The sequence below is a fragment of the Eutrigla gurnardus genome, assembly GCF_963514095.1.
Source record: "Eutrigla gurnardus genome assembly, chromosome: 8".
Classification (NCBI taxonomy): domain Eukaryota; kingdom Metazoa; phylum Chordata; class Actinopteri; order Perciformes; family Triglidae; genus Eutrigla; species Eutrigla gurnardus.
In genome coordinates, this window is record NC_139922.1 from 13,757,817 (window position 1) to 13,775,336 (window position 17,520).

Here is a 17,520-nt window from a genome sequence, read left to right on the forward strand (position 1 = left end):
TCACAAACAAAAACAGAGTTCTCATTTTCCTCCAGTGGAATGCAGCCGGGTTTTATCTGGCAAGGTTTTCAGATTTCCTCAAATCCAAGTAACAACTGTTCCTGGAAGGACACATTGCTGTGACATTTTTTCAATGTGGGTTTTTGGTTAAAATACGGCTCTGAAATAAGGTCTGCGGTAAACACAAGCTTTAAATACGTTTAAACATTCTGTTCTCCGTTTGCTGTTTCAAAATGACCGTGCCCTCGAGCACAAAGCTGTAATAAAAAATAAAAACAAGTTTCACAGTTTGGTGTGGAAGGACTGGTCTGCACAGAGCCCTGACCTCAACCCCCGTCCAAAACCTTTGGGATGAACTGGAACGCCGGCTATGAGCCAGACCCTGGTGAGCCGGACCTGATCGCCCCCCCGACCTCGCTCGTGTTCTTGTGGCTGAATGGGAGCAAATCCCTGCAATCAGGTTATAAAATCCAGCAGAAAGCCTTAGAAGAGGGGAAGCTCTTAAGCATGTCAGTGTTTAACATTAATATTGGAGTTTCTACATGCAGTTGGACCAGGGCAATTCTAGGAACCGAGCTTTAGGGCACCCAATTTCAATGATCCCAAAAATCCCCCGCTTTTTTCTAACAAAAAAACTGTACATTTTAACATTATTTTTGACTATCATTCCCACATTTGTGAATAAAGAACATCCGATCAGAGAGAAAGTGGATCATACCATACCATGGCGGATGGGAGGTTTAGTTTAATTTTAAGATTTTAAGATTTTTTGACCATGTTTAAAGTTGTCAAACACAGGCTTGCGTTTAAAAAAACAATATGTTTGAGGCGTCTAGGTGTCATCCTGCCAATAGTCAGCCTCCCCTCCGTATCCTCCTTCGCATCCTCGAGTTTCATCCATATTGGAATGTGTCCCTTTATGCCTGATGATTATTCAGAGCCACCTGTCTCCCTGTCCCAGCAGAGGAGCTCTGCTGTGGTTACATGGGCGTCCGTGTGCATTGCAGTTATTTCACAAGGGTTAGAGAGAGTTCATCATCTGAAACTTTTCTTCTTTCTGTCTTCCTGTAAGAAGTTTTATTCACTACCAATCAGTGACATAGAGACCATGAGGCCTTGGTGTTTATAATACAATAATGCGTCCATTAAAGGCTGCACAAAATGACATCTCATATTTTCATATACTTTATAATTACAGTAAAGCTTTCAATGTGAGGTTTTTAGAAAATGATACAACATTATTATTTATTTTTTTCGGCCCCCATTGTAGCATAAGACAAAGTGGGAAGCCATTAAACTCTGGCCCCTGCACTGAGAAATTGAGAGATTGTTACAACTTTAATAACTTAAATGCATTTATATATTTGCAATAAAAGGTTGTGAAACTGAAGATAATGCTACATCATTTATCAAAATGCTAACTGGTATAATGCCCACTAGCTGCCCATGTTACACACAATATTAAACATTTACATTTAGGTCATTAAACCACTCCGAAACACTCAAATTAAAGACGCAGCTCCCTCTGAACTCCCCCTTCTTACTGTCAGTCTTTCACTTTTTATAAAAGACACGATGACTTGACCTGTAAGTTTTCAGCACCAGTCCATCCTACTGCAGGATATCAATCATAGCATTCACTCAAAGGATTTGTGTAAAAACATGCTCTTCTTGCAGAGAAATGCTATGAATAAAGAGAGAAAGGGCACACCTGAGTTAATGAAACATAACAGCAATACATACCATGTTTTCCTCTACAGACACAACCCCCACACAGAGGGGTGTATGATGAAAACAAGACATATTGGGCTGTAAAACACAGACAGATCACAGAGCGGGGGAGGGTTTGTTTGTGAACAATTGGTTTGACCCACCGGGGCGAAAACGGCAACACCTCTGATTGGCAACAGTAAGTAAATTAGTAAGCAGGCTGCCAGACACAGGGGGAGTCAGCTAATTGACTTTTATCTTGTAATGATCCTTTTCCTAACAATGACAGGCTGTTTCCATACAGTAATAACCTTCCAGGTGTGAAAGTCAGTGTGTGTGTCTCCGGGGGATTCAGCCAGCACAAGTGAGAGAAGACCTTTGACTTGACCCCGTGGATCAGCTGATAGCATGGTCACCTATCAGGGGGACTCACACCGCCCCATTCTTTGAAACATTCTTTAAATCATACGTTTCTTTTAAGGCGGCTGCCAGAGGGACTATAACCAGAAGACATACTGCATTTAAGAGATTAAGAGATTCGGTGCTAATTTGCCTCATTCCGTATCCAATTATATCACCTTCCACACGCTCTGCTAAATCTGATTGCAGACCATTTGTGGAAGATGGAGATTCATTTTTAAAAAGAAGGATCTGAGGGGGGTTGGATCGAATTGACTTGACTCTGTGGTGCAGATCAAAGCAAACTAATTAGTCCACTGTGGATTGGTCTATCAGTCCCTTTGTCCTCAGCCAGTGCTCTGCTATTGATCCAGCCAGTCAAGTCAATCTAATCAATCAATTTGCAGCAGGCCAAGTGACAGGACCCACAGGTGACAAAACAGAAGGCTGCTGCGATTGACCCTTGATGGCTACTGTATTTTAGGTAAAACAGTTTTACAAGAAATTATTGGAGCAGGATTTGTTCATAACAATATGTAACTACTCCTCTAACAATGTATACAATGTAACAATGTAAATCCCTGTTTGTAACGCAGCTTGCCTCTGCTCCCTGAGAACATCACAGGGATGTGAGGACGCCTGTGGAATGGTGAGCTCCCATTGGCTGCTGCTCGCCTGTATAAAGAGGCGCAGTGGCAAATTCAATCAGATCAACTGCGAGCATCCTCCGAGAACCAGACAACGGGACGCTCCATCACACACTGGCAGGATTTTTGGCTTCTCCTGCGTCTTGTTTTCAAAAACGCCCAAAACACTGGAGCAGCATCGACACCATGAAGGAAAGGAGAAATACGCAGCCGCTGGTGGTGAGGTGTAAACTGGTCCTTGTGGGAGACGTGCAATGCGGAAAAACGGCGATGTTGCAAGTCCTGGCGAAGGATTGTTATCCGGAGGTATGTTCTCGTGTGGCTCGGATTTAGTGAAAAATGAACTAAACGCGTGTGCGCGTGACGCTGTTGTGTATGGATGCTGATGATCGGAGCGCTAACGTGACTGAATGTGGCAGAGACAAAGCGGTGCGCATGTTGCAGTCAGTCTTCATGCGCATTTTGATAAAAAAGAAAATGTGGTCATCTTGGTTTCTTTTCTATGCGTTTACCGTAATACTTTTTGGATGCGTTTTTTTTTTTTATCGCATGATCAATGGGCATGTCCTCCCCCACTACCACTTATGATTGTTTCATGTCACATTCATGTGATTGATCCAAAATTCATTCTATTGCAGGATTTTTTTTTTCATTGTTTGATTTTTTAAATTTATACAAATGTAATGACCTGTAGCTCGCTGACTGTCACCACTAATGGCACCATGTTGCTAATTCCTCCCCAGACCTATGTGCCCACCGTATTTGAAAACTACACAGCCTGTCTGGAGCTGGAGGAGCAGCGAGTGGAGCTCAGTTTGTGGGACACTTCAGGTATCTGCTCACATTTCCATCTCTGTCTGTCCATCTTAAATTCTGCCTGCTGAGGAAGAATATTAGGCAATGTGAATGCAACAAGCATCTGTGCGCCTCAGATATTCTTATTTCTGGAGTGAGAGATGTCATAGTTATGACCATGTCCATCTTAGAATAAAAAAGACAGCATGAAAGTGATGTTGGATTACATAAAAGCCCCATACTCTTTGTCTTCACCCAGTAAGGGCACACAAAACGTGCACTTGTTGAACAGCACTCTCCGTCATCCTTCAAATCTAAATATCCTCTTTTATCACCTGATGCTTTTTGCACACAGCGCGATAAAGCATTGATGGATAGGTACATTCCTGTCCCTGAATATATTTCACTGGAAACGAGATGGAGACAGGGGGGATTAGCACGCTTCACTTGTTGTTATTGCTGACTTCGTGCATCATATGTTCATTTACACTAAGCGTGAAAAAGAGGGTCAATGTGTCAGTGCTGATCTCCCTGGAGATCTGCTGTTCAGTGTGTTGACCTGGATACTGTGAACACGGGTCTGCAGCACCTGTTTGATTCCCTTCATGCTCACTGCACATTGGTTTTCCTCTCCCATGTATCCGTCTCTCCATCCACACTCTGCTTGTATCACTAGGTCACTGTGGCTGAACAAGGCGGCTCGTGTGTGTTTGTACAGATCCTTTATGTAACGGACCCTCTTGAGTGAGATGAGGCCTTATTTACTGTGTTCCCGCCCCCCATATCCAAAAGTGGCAACAGGAGGGGGGGAAAAAGTGAGTGTAATTCCCTCCCCAGACCAAATCCTGCTTTTTAATCCCAGACTGTGGACTTTTGGTCTGGCCAGCATGAGTGGGCCCGGTGCCGGGGGATGATGGGCAGAGGGAGAGACATCCTGTTGGGCAGGAAGGTTTTCTGGAGCAGACAGACAGGAGGCAGCTCAGAAACTCTGGTGACCTGCATTCCCCTCCATATGCTGCTCCGGGTCACCCACTAGAGCAGCGTGATGAAGGGGATTAAGACTCTGAATAGGTCCGATGGGCCAACCATTCTGGCTGACCCAATGAGTTTGACATGTATGTGCAGCTCTTCTGTTCCCGTTTACACTTTTCTTTCATTGTTTCAACTCTTTTCTTCACTCTGTTGATCCCTTTCTTTGTCGCTTCCTCGTTATCCATGCAAAATCCAAAATATCACTAATTTGCATAATCATGAACAATAAAATAGCCCTGTAATCCACTACACGTGCCTGACAGACAGTTGTAAATCAATTGGCCATCACATAAAGTTATTCAAAGTGATATTTTTAGTTGCAACAGGCTTTAGGTGAGATGGAAAGACTGAATTTTCATTCGTTCCACTTAGAGGAGAACTTTTCACCCCACCTCAACATCATTTGTCATAGATGACACTCACGTATCTCGTGTCGGGCTCCGGGTGATGGACAACATGCAGGGGGGCTATTTGTTGGTCACATGGTACAATTTCTCTTCTTACTGTAATTTGCTCTAATTGCGTGAAGTTGTGAGAGGGTCTCCTTATTATCCCGACTCCTCTTCATTGATTGGACTGACCTCATCATGCCTCCACATGGCAGGCAGCTCCTTCTCCCAGCCCCACCATGGATTTACAGACCAAAATCAATCCAGCGGTTTTAATCAGCCCAGGCCGTCGGACATGCGGAGGGGGATGGCCAACACCGTCCAGTGGCTATAACTCATGAATAATGAATCCTGTTATGGTGTTAGTGGGTAATTTATTTTAGTTTGAATGGTCTTGCTGATAAAGCCTTTGAGTTTTAGAAGCTACTGCAAATGCACTGTAATCATATATTATATGATTAATGGATGAAATTGATTTGTAATTAACCCAATATCCATTTAAGCTGATGACACAATCTGTGTGATTGTTAGAGAGAGGCATTGTTAATAGACAATAATCATGTTAATGGATTACCATGGCGATAGTCAATTAACAATGAGACGTTAGAAAATAAATTAGGAATGACTGATAGTATATATGGCCTAATGGCCACAACGACATTTCCAACCAGTTGTCTGAATTATTGAAACAGGATTTGGGCAAACCTCCTCGACTCCCTGGCAGTCCACGGTAGACGGGTCTTTATCAGCGGACCCACCCCCCCTCACAACCGCGTTGGGGTCGCTTTAGCCGCACGGCCAGTTTACATTCCTGGCTCAAATTAACCTGAGCAGCCCACCTGCAACGTGGCTTTTATTGACCATTTTAATCTGGAAATGTCCTATCTTTTTTCCGTCATGGTGGTTTCCACCCAAATGGCTCAGGTTCTCGCACTCTAACTGATAATATGATATACGATAATCTGAGTTCACTGACTTTCTGATTTCTATTGTCATGCTGGAGAAGGTGTTATTAGTTGGGGATTTTAAACTGCATATTGATGATGCCACAAATAATGCAGCCTCTGAATTTGTTAATATTACAGACTGTTAATTTCAAGTTTCCGGCGTCACTTGCATGGGGGGTCATAACTTGGACCTTGTTTTGACTTTGGGACTAGATCATATACTTTGTGATAAACTACTGATTAGTGATCATAAATGTATTTTCTTAGATCTCTTAGTATGCTGACCCCTTGTTTCTTAAACAACCTTATTACCCAGAGTAGATTTGAGCAGTTTTTGGGGTGTTTCTGCTTTGATTGTAATACAAATGTTAATATTGTTGAATTGTTAATGCAGTATTTTAATGAACATTGCTCCACATTGCTGGAAAAAGTGGCACCGTTTAAGGATAGGATGAGGGATATCTGCAACACTGGAAAAGGAAGTGTCGCAGGACAGAGTGGCTTTGGAAGGCCACAATGTTGTACATATTGTTAATTGTTCCTTGCTTTGCTCATGAACTTTAAGCCGATATCTAAATGACCATTTCTGTCAAAGATTGTAGAGAAGGTTGTGGCTAACAAACTCACTGCTGCTTTGGAGAGGCACAATGTTTAAGTTCCAGTCAAGGTTTCGGAAACATGCTCTTCTGAGAGTTTCTTATGATATCCAAATGTCCTCTGATGTGATTGTTGTGTCTTAGTGCTTCTCAAACTCAGTTTTGCGTTCGACACTGTAGACCATCATATCTTGATCAATAGGCTATGAGAACCGGTGGGTTTATCTGGCATTGTGTTAGATTGGTTTCATCTTATCTCACTGATAGATGTTTTACTGGCTCTATTGGTGAGAGGGGTCCTGTGGTGTCCCACAAGACTCGGTTCTGGGGCCTCTGTTATTCTATTTACATCTGTTACCCTTGGGGCATATTATAAACGGATTCAATGTCACATTCAAACCTAGTGAGATTTTTAAATCATCTAGGCTCAGTGTGACATGTGAATGTGGAGAGCTGGCTTTCTGGTTGAATATTAAAGGTCCCATATCCTGAAAAACAAGTTTTCTCAAGTCAGATAACATATATCCAACAGGCTGGGTGAACTGATAAGTATAAGCATAAACATTTAACTAAACTAATGACAGTTGTTTGTTTTTTTGTACCTCTGAGGGTGACTTTCTCTGAGGCTCGGACTATGACTCTGTGAAAGATTACGAGCAAAATTTTAATTCAATGCACATCAAGGCTTTCCTTTTTAAAATTTTAAACCAACTGTTGTTTGAACCAAATTCAAAATCCAGCGTATGATTAGCTTTGACAGTGCAAAAAAAAGTTACAAAGTAAAGCTTGTTAACATCTCAGCGTAGTGATGCTCAGGAACAAAGAGCCGCCCTCTCTCTCACTGCAGGGGTCTGAAGCAGAGTTTCCGACTGGCATGTGAAACCAGGGAACAACTGTCTGACGCAATGTAGTGTGTGTTTTTTGGCCTTACTGCAAAGTCCGTTGTTATAAGCTGCAGCAGCAGCGCATCTCCCAGTCGGCTGCGTGTGGGTGGATGGCTACTCTCAACCCCAAAATCTGTGAGTCATCCCATCACTGGATCATTAATCTGTCTGACCCCTCCATTCTCACTGCAGGAGAGGAGTGTGCTAATGATGAAGACAGCTTATTTCCCCTCAGCTGATTTAGCACACATGCACAAAAATACACTCGCAGTCGCACTTTCAGGCACACGCCGAAAAAAGTAGATCCTCCCTTCCCCCCACCCTACAGCGCTACAGCACAAGGCCCATCGTCTGGGTCTGCAAAGCCTACTTCTGCTCTGGCCCAATTTCCACCTCGACACTTAGCTCTGGGCACCGCACCATCACGGCGGACGCCGTTGAGCTCAGCCGCAGGAATTTGGTTATGCTCTTTTTCTTTTCCTTCCATTCCACAGTTAGTCAGCCTCAGTCTCCGTGTTTCATGCCTCAGAAATTCTCCATCTGTTGTCGAGGCCTGCTGTTGAGAAAAAGGAAGAAAGGGAACACTTGGAGCATGCTTAGACTCTGCGTGCGTATTGATCTATCCAAGCAGTTCTTTGGGTTGTCGCAATGTCGAGACGGGGGGAAGAGAGGGAAAGAGACAGACTGGTGCTCTGTGATATCAGACTGCAGGGGGTGAAGGATTAATGGCATAGGAGGGCTCTTTGTGATCTCCCTCGGTAGGCTACACTCCTGCTTTCCCTTCTCTCTTCCTCCTGGCTTTTTTCTTGCCACAATAGAAACAGCTATTTCTTCCAGGATTAGAAACAGGGTCCTGGAGTGTCAGCAGAGTGCTGCCAAAGCTGCTACTGTACCCAACCAGCCTGTCGTAGAGCTTCAAACACACATATTTACACATTCCTATCATTTTGGATTGAATTCCTTTGAAGATAGGGTAAATGTGCCGACTGACTCCTACATTGTTTGTCCAAAATAAAAAATAAATATTGATATTTGCGGAGAAAAAAAAACATCCTCCTTCTCCCCTCCCTTTCGACAGGGCAACTCATTTGTCTGCTTTAATTGCAAAGCCTCTTGGACCCCCTGTGCAGCTTTCCATTGATTGCTGCATTTAGATCAGTGGCCATTTAATGCAGAATCACACCCAGGTCCCCCTCGCTGTGTGATAACGGCTGGAGGGAGATTGAGCGCCCTGTCTGTGACTTTCCTTTGAGACACCTCAGAGTCACCACACACACAGAGAGAGAGAGAGAGACTCATCATCCCACTGGTGCTTATTGTTCTGTTTTTAATGTGTGTCAATTTTCACACTCAGCAAACGCAAAGTTGTCTCACAGATGAGAATATTTTCTCTACTCGGCCCAAAGTGTGAACAGTGTTACGGCAATTACGTATTTTGCATGCTTAAGGTGGTGATGTCTGTAAAAAAAATACAGGCGTAGTAAATCATTCACTTTAATCAGAATGTCTCAGTTTGCTACTAGAGTAGAGAACGTTTTCTTAGGCATATAAGCATAGTGTTTTAACACACGTCCCTTTGCTCCTTTGCTGCAATGTTTATTTTCCACAGGACATTGAGCCCTGAGGAATTTCATCGCAGCTTGTCATTATTCCACTCACAGCACCCGGCAGCTGGCAAATTCAGTTTTACCCTTTGATAATGTGGAAAATCATTAAGTATTCATGAAACTCATCTGTATGCACACATCCATGTTGCGTGTGCTCTTTTTTTTTTTCATATGTTTTCCTTCTGATGCATTGTTTTCTGCGCTGTAAATCAATTATGATGGTTGTGTAATATCTAATGAGTGATTACACAGACTGCTTTTGTTATCTGTAGCTATAAGAGGAACACCGAAGCCCTTTTGGGATTCACACAGAGCCAAAAGTAAACATATTAATCGCATTGAGCTGCTCCTCTTCTGTTTCATCTGATAGCAGACCTCTCGGCTGTTGCCAAATTTAAATAGTGAGCTAGGTGCTGCATTGTGTGATTTTTTGTGCGTCTGTGATCCCCGACTCTGTTGCAGAGCAGAGGAATGTCCCCAACAGTAGGTGGGTGGGCAGTTTGTGGTGTAAAATGATTGATTGGCAGTAAAAGTGAGCCTTTATGGAGAGGTGGGAGGAATGCTTTGATGTAGATGGTGGATTCCAAGGCTGTTGCTGTGGTAACAGAGGGACTGGAGGTATTGCGCACCGAGCAAAGGATTTTTGGGGGGGTGGGTGGTTTACTTAAAGATTCTGAGCATGAGTGGGAGCGTCTGCCTGCCCCGAGCCCCACCGTTCCACTTGCGTAATCTACTGCAAGAGAAGATCAATGAGGATTTAGTGCTCGATTGTCATCTTCTCTCCGTCTGAAATGCCAGCAGAGGATGTAGGAGCAGGGAAAAGAGCAGTTTCAGGGACAGCAAAGTGAGGCTCAGCAGGACAAGTGATGCCGATTGCACATAATCCCTGCTGCTGTGTCGTCTCGTTCTGGCTCACGCTACTCTGCTGCTCGATCACCCGTTTTGGTCTCACCAACTGCCTGTTGCTACAGCAATCGATTTCTGTTGCAATCTCCACTCAAATCAATTAATCACACTTAAATCAACCCTAATTATTTTTACCAAGCAAATTTTACCTTTGATATGAAAATATGCCGTTTAATGTAGCACCAGAAAGGTAGGCAGTGTGCAGGTCTGACCAAAGTTTTAAAAAAATCCTATAAAAAGGTCATTTTCAGGAACAATAAAACGTATAAAGGAACTTTGAGACCATTTCACCATGAAAATGAGAAAAGGGATCTTTGGCAATATTTCAACAGTGCGGCTGTGAAAGATTCCTCTGAATGATTTGTGTCACAAAGTCCCCCCGTGGTCAGTAGGGGCTGCACTGCAGGCATTGATGGCACATAGAGCTGCCTGATACAAGAGATGCCTGTGTATGTTTTCAAAGTTTGTCTTGTCTTTTATTCACAAGTATAATTCTCTGTTTTTCTGCCCTCTAAGGTTCTCCATACTACGATAACGTGAGGCCTCTGTGCTACAGTGACTCGGATGCAGTCTTGCTGTGTTTTGACATCAGCCGTCCTGACACTGTGGACAGCAGTCTGAAGAAGGTAATGGCTTTAGTTCTTTACTTTCCCATTGTCACACACTTAAAATCAGCAATTCCTAGAGTATACTATACTAAAGTATATACGATTGTATATATTTGCAGGTCATACTTTACGGTACACTTTGGCAAAATTAATCCATTGAACTGTCATTTTGCGTCCACAGTGGAAAACCGAGATACTGGACTTCTGTCCGAGTACACGAATCCTGCTTATTGGCTGTAAGACTGACCTGCGTACAGATGTTTGCACACTGATGGAGCTGTCCAATCAGAAACAGACCCCTATCACCTATGAGCAGGTGAGATCAAAGAAGTAGCACAATCAATGCCGGAATTAAAAACAGTCCCAAAATATTTATGACAACCACACTTTTTTATTTTGTGGCTTAATTTATGTCAGGGCTTTGCAGACGTATTGATATTGATTATTTATTTACGTACATGATGCATTATGGTTACAATGGCAGTTAATATACTATAAATATATTTTATTCCCATTTTGTCACCGAGAAGGGTCAATTATGGCACGCGCCCTCCTTTTTAATTTCACAGCCATTTTATGAGCCATTATTTCAGGACCATTTCTTCCTGAACCCCACACTGCAGTGTGACCCCGCTGCAAATAGAAAACAATAAGAATGTCTGAAGGGAGGTTATGAACAGCGCTCTTCGTCACATTTATTGCAGGGCTCTGCTATGGCCAAGCAGCTGGGTGCAGAGGCGTACCTGGAGTGCTCAGCATTCACCTCGGAGAAAAGCATCCACAGCGTGTTCCGCACAGCGGCGATGGCCTGCATCAACAAGCTGCAGCCCCTCCCCAAGCCCAGCCCCACCCGCCGCCTCTCCAAAAGACTCCTCCACCTGCCCAGCAAGTCGGATTTGCTCTCCTCCACCTTCAAGAAGGAGAAGGCCAAAAGCTGCTCGGTCATGTGAGTGGAGACCTCCTGGGTTACAGTCCTCACATGCAACCCCCAGCCCCCTGCCTCTTTGGTCTCGGGGAAGGGGGGGTGGGCACGATGGTTTGATCAGGGCTTCCTGCTGAATCCTTCCCTCACCCCCCCGGAAACCAAACACCACTCAGGAGAGGTGGACACTTCGCTGTCCACTTGCTCCTGAACATTTTAGCGCACATCCATCTTTTATCCACTATTGTTTATCTTGCGTTCGGACAAACAATACCAGTCAAAAAGGTTTGATCATCAAGCTGTCATTTATCTCCACCTGTAAACAGTATGCAACTACAATGGTGTTACATCCGTCTGATTTTACTATCTCTTGGCACATGTCGATTCTTGTCCAAATTGGAAATGTGCAACGTGTGACGTTTAAATCTTGTGATGTAAATGCCTCTCAGACAACTCTATGGATATTTTTCTAAGTACAAAAAGTTAAATCTAGCATGACACTGTCAGGAATTAGCAACATCCTGTACATCCCTCTTAGTAAGGTGTGCGAGGTGTGAAATAGCTCATTGCCGGTGTCCCCATTTAAGCGCAGAGATGAAGAGGGAGAACAGTGAGAGCTATAGGGGGCTGTTCTCATTGTCTCGGCGTTGATAAGAGCTGTGAGTGCAGGCTGCTGCACAGACAGCAGTCTAGACTATTTCAACCTGTATGGATTGTTGATGCATGGTTGTGTAGCTCTGGACGGCACTGCTCCACCGGCTTTCATTAGAGGTGGCTTTATGTATACAAAATTAATGCAGAAATGAGGACACGCAAAAAAAAAAAACAACAAAAAAAGTTTTAGCTGGGCTTCCGGTGTCTTCTGTCATGGCTGAAGTCTATTTTAAAATACTATTTTGGTGACGGACACATTTTAAATGGATAAGATGCTTTTATATAAAAAGCATCGAAACGGTTCGATGCCGAGCTGTTGAGTGTTATTTATAAAGCTGCGGCGGGTTATTGGTCAAAATGCGATGAGGCATTTTTAAAAGCTTAGGATAGCGCCTAACTAAGTCAGGCCGACTGCTAACGGGGGGGAAATCTGGTTTGCTGTTTCAAATATTCTTCCGAAAGATTTGTAGCATTGCATTGTTGACAGTTTTTCAACAATTCTCAAATGGTATGCAGTTTTGAAAAAACGCCTTTCATATGTTCCCGGAAGTCAATGAGATTTTTTTTGACTCCTGTTATATGCCTGTAGATTTCTCTCGTTTGCAACAATCCAATGTAGCACTCCCAATCTGACTGTACTCTTCCAAGATGACTCTAGTTTTTTGTAGCACTTTCTGCAGGCTACAATGACTACGAAGCAAAAAAAAAAATAAAAAATAAAAAAATCTGACCCTTTTCGGAGCTTAAATCTTTGGCTTCATGGTTATGTGCGTGCGCAGCACTGATCTCTGTGCTTCTAACCATGAAGCAATAATGATTTAAGTGCGTGCGATGCAAGGTAACCTGTGCAGCAATAAAGATGCAGCTTTGTGATTACTGTCATGCTATAGTGCTCCTTGGACATCCGTGTTAAAGACCGAAACCATCTCTGCTGTACAAAAACAAGGCTGCTGATCTGTGTTTACGCTCCTCCTCCGTGTACGTAGCCTCTGGTATGTAGAATAGCGATGTCCTGCTATGAAATAGGTTGGAGCATGTGATTCGAGGGAGATGCTGAACTTTGCCGTCAATTTTACATCACCATAATATAAAGTATTGAGGCAGCAGGAGTTAAACAAACGGCTTGAGTGAGTTGACAGTGCAGTACGTGCTATTAAAATTGGAAATATACTTCAAAAGTGTCACATTCATCTTGTAAAAAGGGCTAGTGTGTGGAGGGGAAAAAAGTAAATAATGTGAGGAGAACAAGTGATCAAAATGCACAGGCTGGCCCTGTCCAAAGAAAGCTATTTTTCCATTCTTTGTTTATTTGGTTGATGTGTATTTCCTTTTTCTTTTCGTTGGTATTTAAAAGCATGATGTGAGTCGCGGTGTTGTTTTGGAAAATGTCTCTCTGAGATGGTTGTAGCGTCTTTATGGAGCTGTGGTCGGCCCCCGGTAGTTGAAGGAACTCAAAGTGGTGATTTGCACAAAGGCTTCCAGTTCGTGTTCACACACACCAAATTCCTCAGCATTGCCTAGCAACAATTCAGTGTAGGGAACAGAAGGCCGGCTCCTGGGTTGGCTGTGTGGACAGAGAGGGTATGGTCACAAGCAGACTTCCCCACTTCCATTGTTACAGCGTCGGTTATGCGTTTATTGCCAGACTTGTTTTTAAAAAAAAACATTTCTTGATATTTTTCTTTGGGTTGGGGAGCTGATGAAGATGGGATAGATGGGCGGCTCGGACCTTGTCAGTTAATATGCAGTCTTTGTGTTGTAGTTAGTGTGTGGTACAACGGTGCAGTCCAACTCCTAAGCATGTCCTATTAAATTGTATGATTGTACATACCGTCTCTTGTTTTATAATCATTGTAAGACATCATCAAGGATGTCACATGAAAATATTGTTCTTGATGTGAATATTTATTTGGAGCTATTTTTGCCTTTTTTTTTATTGACATGTACATTTGTTTAAAATCTATTTTGGAAATTTCTTTTTTGTTTCTTTGTTGTTTTTTTGTTGTTTTTTTGTTCCGTTTCTGCTGTGTTAAATAAAGCTTGCCCTGTCTGGCACCCTGGAATAGTCATCCTCCTGTCACTTTAATAAGCCTAAATCGTTCACAATGAATTACTGATGATTCTGTTATACTCCGTTTCCAATGTTGTCAAATTATCTGGATATTCAAATATTTACTTGAGAAGCTTAATAAAACAGCTGGTGTTGACATTAATATGTATTACGTAAGTATATTCAAAATTCACATATACACAGAAAATGTTACGTTTAGTGTTTAGTGAACCCAGAACTCAGCTCAAAGAAAGCAGATTAATTTAATTTATTGCAAAATGTTGTGTTCTGAATGCAGATAACTACAAACAGGTAGAGGATGAGTTTTCCTGGGCTGATCCTGGAGCTGAACAGAGGCAGGCAGGGGTTTGGGAATCCAGTAAAAGCTTATCAAGCGTAAGGAAACAGATCGCTCAGAAAAAACCCCCACAAAAACAACTTTGGCTGGGAGAATGTAGCCGCTGTCATTTTCATTCTGACCACACACTTCTGAACGTGTTGAAATAAAAGTGAACAGATGTCTCCAGTCGTCTATCACTTGACTGATCTCTGTAGGAAGTGAGGTGCTTATCCAATCCAATCCATCAGTGCTAATAATTCCTTTAACAGGCTCCATGCCACTGCATGCATGCAGAGCATGTCTCAGTAAGGACAGAGCTAACTTAAATCACGGTACATGGAGGATTACTGTCATTTTCAGTTACCTCAACTGCAAACTTATTATTATAACCGAGGAGATATCACAGACTGAGAGAAAGGAGAATGTGTCAGCTGGATGTCTAACTGCCAAATGATGAACAGCATAATGGATAACACTGATCTGTGCCTTGACACTTGTCACAAAGCAGGTCACGTGAACAAGTCAGTCAACAGATGACTTATTGAATCTAAAGTAATATAAGAGGAAACCGCCTAATATAACAGTGGTGTGTTTAGTCGGTGAGGAGAGAAACAGAACCTGAGCTCCAGAGGGATTTTTAAAGGAGAGGACGGACACTCAGGGCCCATGTGTTGCCAATGCTGCTGATGAGCCCAGGTGTTCCTCCACTGCCACACCCGCCTCCTACACCCCTCTCACAGCCTGCCAGTCAGTAAGCCCCTCCCACAGCAACCACTCAGCCATCATACAGGAATACAGAGGGAGAGGGAACAACAAGAGATACCAGAAACATTTCAATTAAAAACCAGAGCATCCACAACCACACTGTCACAGGCTGGGTCCACAATGACTAATCACTGTAGTCCACTATGTTTGCCATGATGTGGTCCAGTCCGAATGAAAAGTGAAAACTGTTATACAATAAATAGTGGACTCAAAGTATCATAGCACCATATACCATCAGTGTTATACTGAAGGAGAAACGATGGACGGATGAGAGCAGAGAGAGCAGCACAATAGAGACAAATCCATGAATTTATGATGCAAAATTAATATATTTCACTCTAACCCTGAGCCTGAAGGGTAAGATACACTTTAATTAATAGAACAAGAACCAAATATTTATTATATTAATTTGAAGGTTAATGAACATTGTTGTAGACAGACAGACAGACAGACAGATATATTGCACTTGGACTTGGCACGCGTTCATATTTGCAGGCTGTTGGAAAATTTCACAGCTTCTCCGTCTCTTCTGAAGATGCACATGACTGCTGCTCTCATCTTTCTTCAAATACGCCACATCTGGTCGCTGCCAGCTGCAGAGGTGTCTAAAACTGGCCTGGTGCCACAAGACGCGGCACAGGTCAACCAGCACATGTGCATGGTGCCTCTTCTGCGACGTCCTCTAGTGCTAATAAGCTCCAATGACACAGTGCAGGGAATGCAAGGTGATTTTGGAAATGTTATCAGCTCCACCTGCTGAATTGAAGTCGAATATTCACTCTCCTTTCATCTCTATTTTGGTCTCAACCAACTACAGAGTGAAAATCCTGATTCTTTAGCTGCTGAAATGCTCCATCATGTTCACCAGCTCCCCAACTGTGTCTTTCTGCTGTTTGGTGCTGAGCAGGTTGTGTACAGTCGGTTTTTGGGACTTTCTTCCTGCTGTCAGTGGCCATGATTGCATGCCAAACCAAAAAAAAACAAAGCAATGAGCTGAGAAACGTTGAAAAGTTCAGTTCAGTTCACCACAAGTGACTCTTTTGACCCATCTGATTACAGCAGCTTTAATGCACATATATACTTAAAAAAATATATATTTTATAAGAATAGTCCGATCAGAAAGGGGGGCATTATTGCAACTCCATTTACACATTCATATGGGTGCTTGTTTTCTGTCTGTGCTCATTAAGAAACTTGTGTGAGCACTTTGAGCCTGAGCTATCCACAGATCTTGCTGCTTTTGGTAAAAAAAAAACAACAACAAAAAACCACTCCAATGATTCATGGAATGTCAGTGGGGCGAATGCTGGAGCACCTGAGGTAAAGGCTGACATTGTACACATGCAGACACACACACTGGGTGTGAGGACATGCAAATGGGCCACATACGCTGCTCGTCGTAGTAAATTAGGCCAACATCTGGACAGGCACAGAGAGTTCAATTGCCCACTCAGCTGTGGCTTGTTCCTTGAGGACTCAGTTAAGGAGATGTGGCATCGTGCCACAGTCCAGTGAGTTTTCAGGATCAACCTTGCCATTTTCATGAAGACATTTCCATACACAGAAGTTCTTTGTCTCCTGTGCAAACAGCTGGTGACTTTGACTGAGGGGAGGGAGGGCACTGTAGCCACACAAAGCCAATTCAACAGGCTGTAAAACACAGTGGATCCATTCTGATTCACACTTCACTCATCTGAGTATCCATTTAAAAAATAAGAAACAATATAAATCCAACATTAAAAAGTGCTACCGTCATCATCTCTCTGGTGACATTTAAATCGATCAATTGAAATCTAGATTGATGGTGGACACCAATAGAAAGTCTCATTGATTCATATATAGAGAGAGAGGTAAAATATCATAAAACACAGAATCAAATCACAGAAAAGCAATTGTAGATAAGTAGGTTTATGAAAGTGAGTTTAAAGATGGGATTCGTCCTGATCTCCTATAGGTCGTTCCACAGAATCTAGGTCTAGAATACCTAAACCTGTGAATCTGGACCTTGGTACAACAAGGAGCAGCACCCATGAGGATCTCAGGGTGCTAGAGGGGACTATCAGAGATCTGATAGATAACATGTGGCGAGGCGTCTCAGGGCTCAATAATATCCACGAATCGATTCTAAAAGCGGAGTGGTGCAGAATCAAAATCCCAGCAGCCATTTTGGATGACCTGGAGGGAGGAGAGGGATCGTCTGCTGTATATCCTTGAGAGGCAGGAGGTAGTAATGTACTACTATAAACTACTATAAAATGTACTCGTTATG

At 42.9% G+C, this 17,520-nt stretch overlaps 1 protein-coding gene across 1 annotated transcript; it reads left to right on the forward strand.

Annotated features, from left to right (window-relative positions):
• The first annotated feature begins 2,832 nt into the window (after positions 1-2,832).
• On the forward strand, positions 2,833-11,618 carry rnd1b (Rho family GTPase 1b). Its single transcript, XM_084015122.1, has 5 exons — positions 2,833-3,062; positions 3,500-3,587; positions 10,429-10,538; positions 10,702-10,836; positions 11,225-11,618. The coding sequence occupies exons 1-5, from the start codon at positions 2,943-2,945 to the stop codon at positions 11,468-11,470; spliced, it is 699 nt and encodes a 232-aa protein (XP_083871248.1). The 5' UTR covers positions 2,833-2,942; the 3' UTR covers positions 11,471-11,618.
• Positions 11,619-17,520: the final 5,902 nt, after the last annotated feature.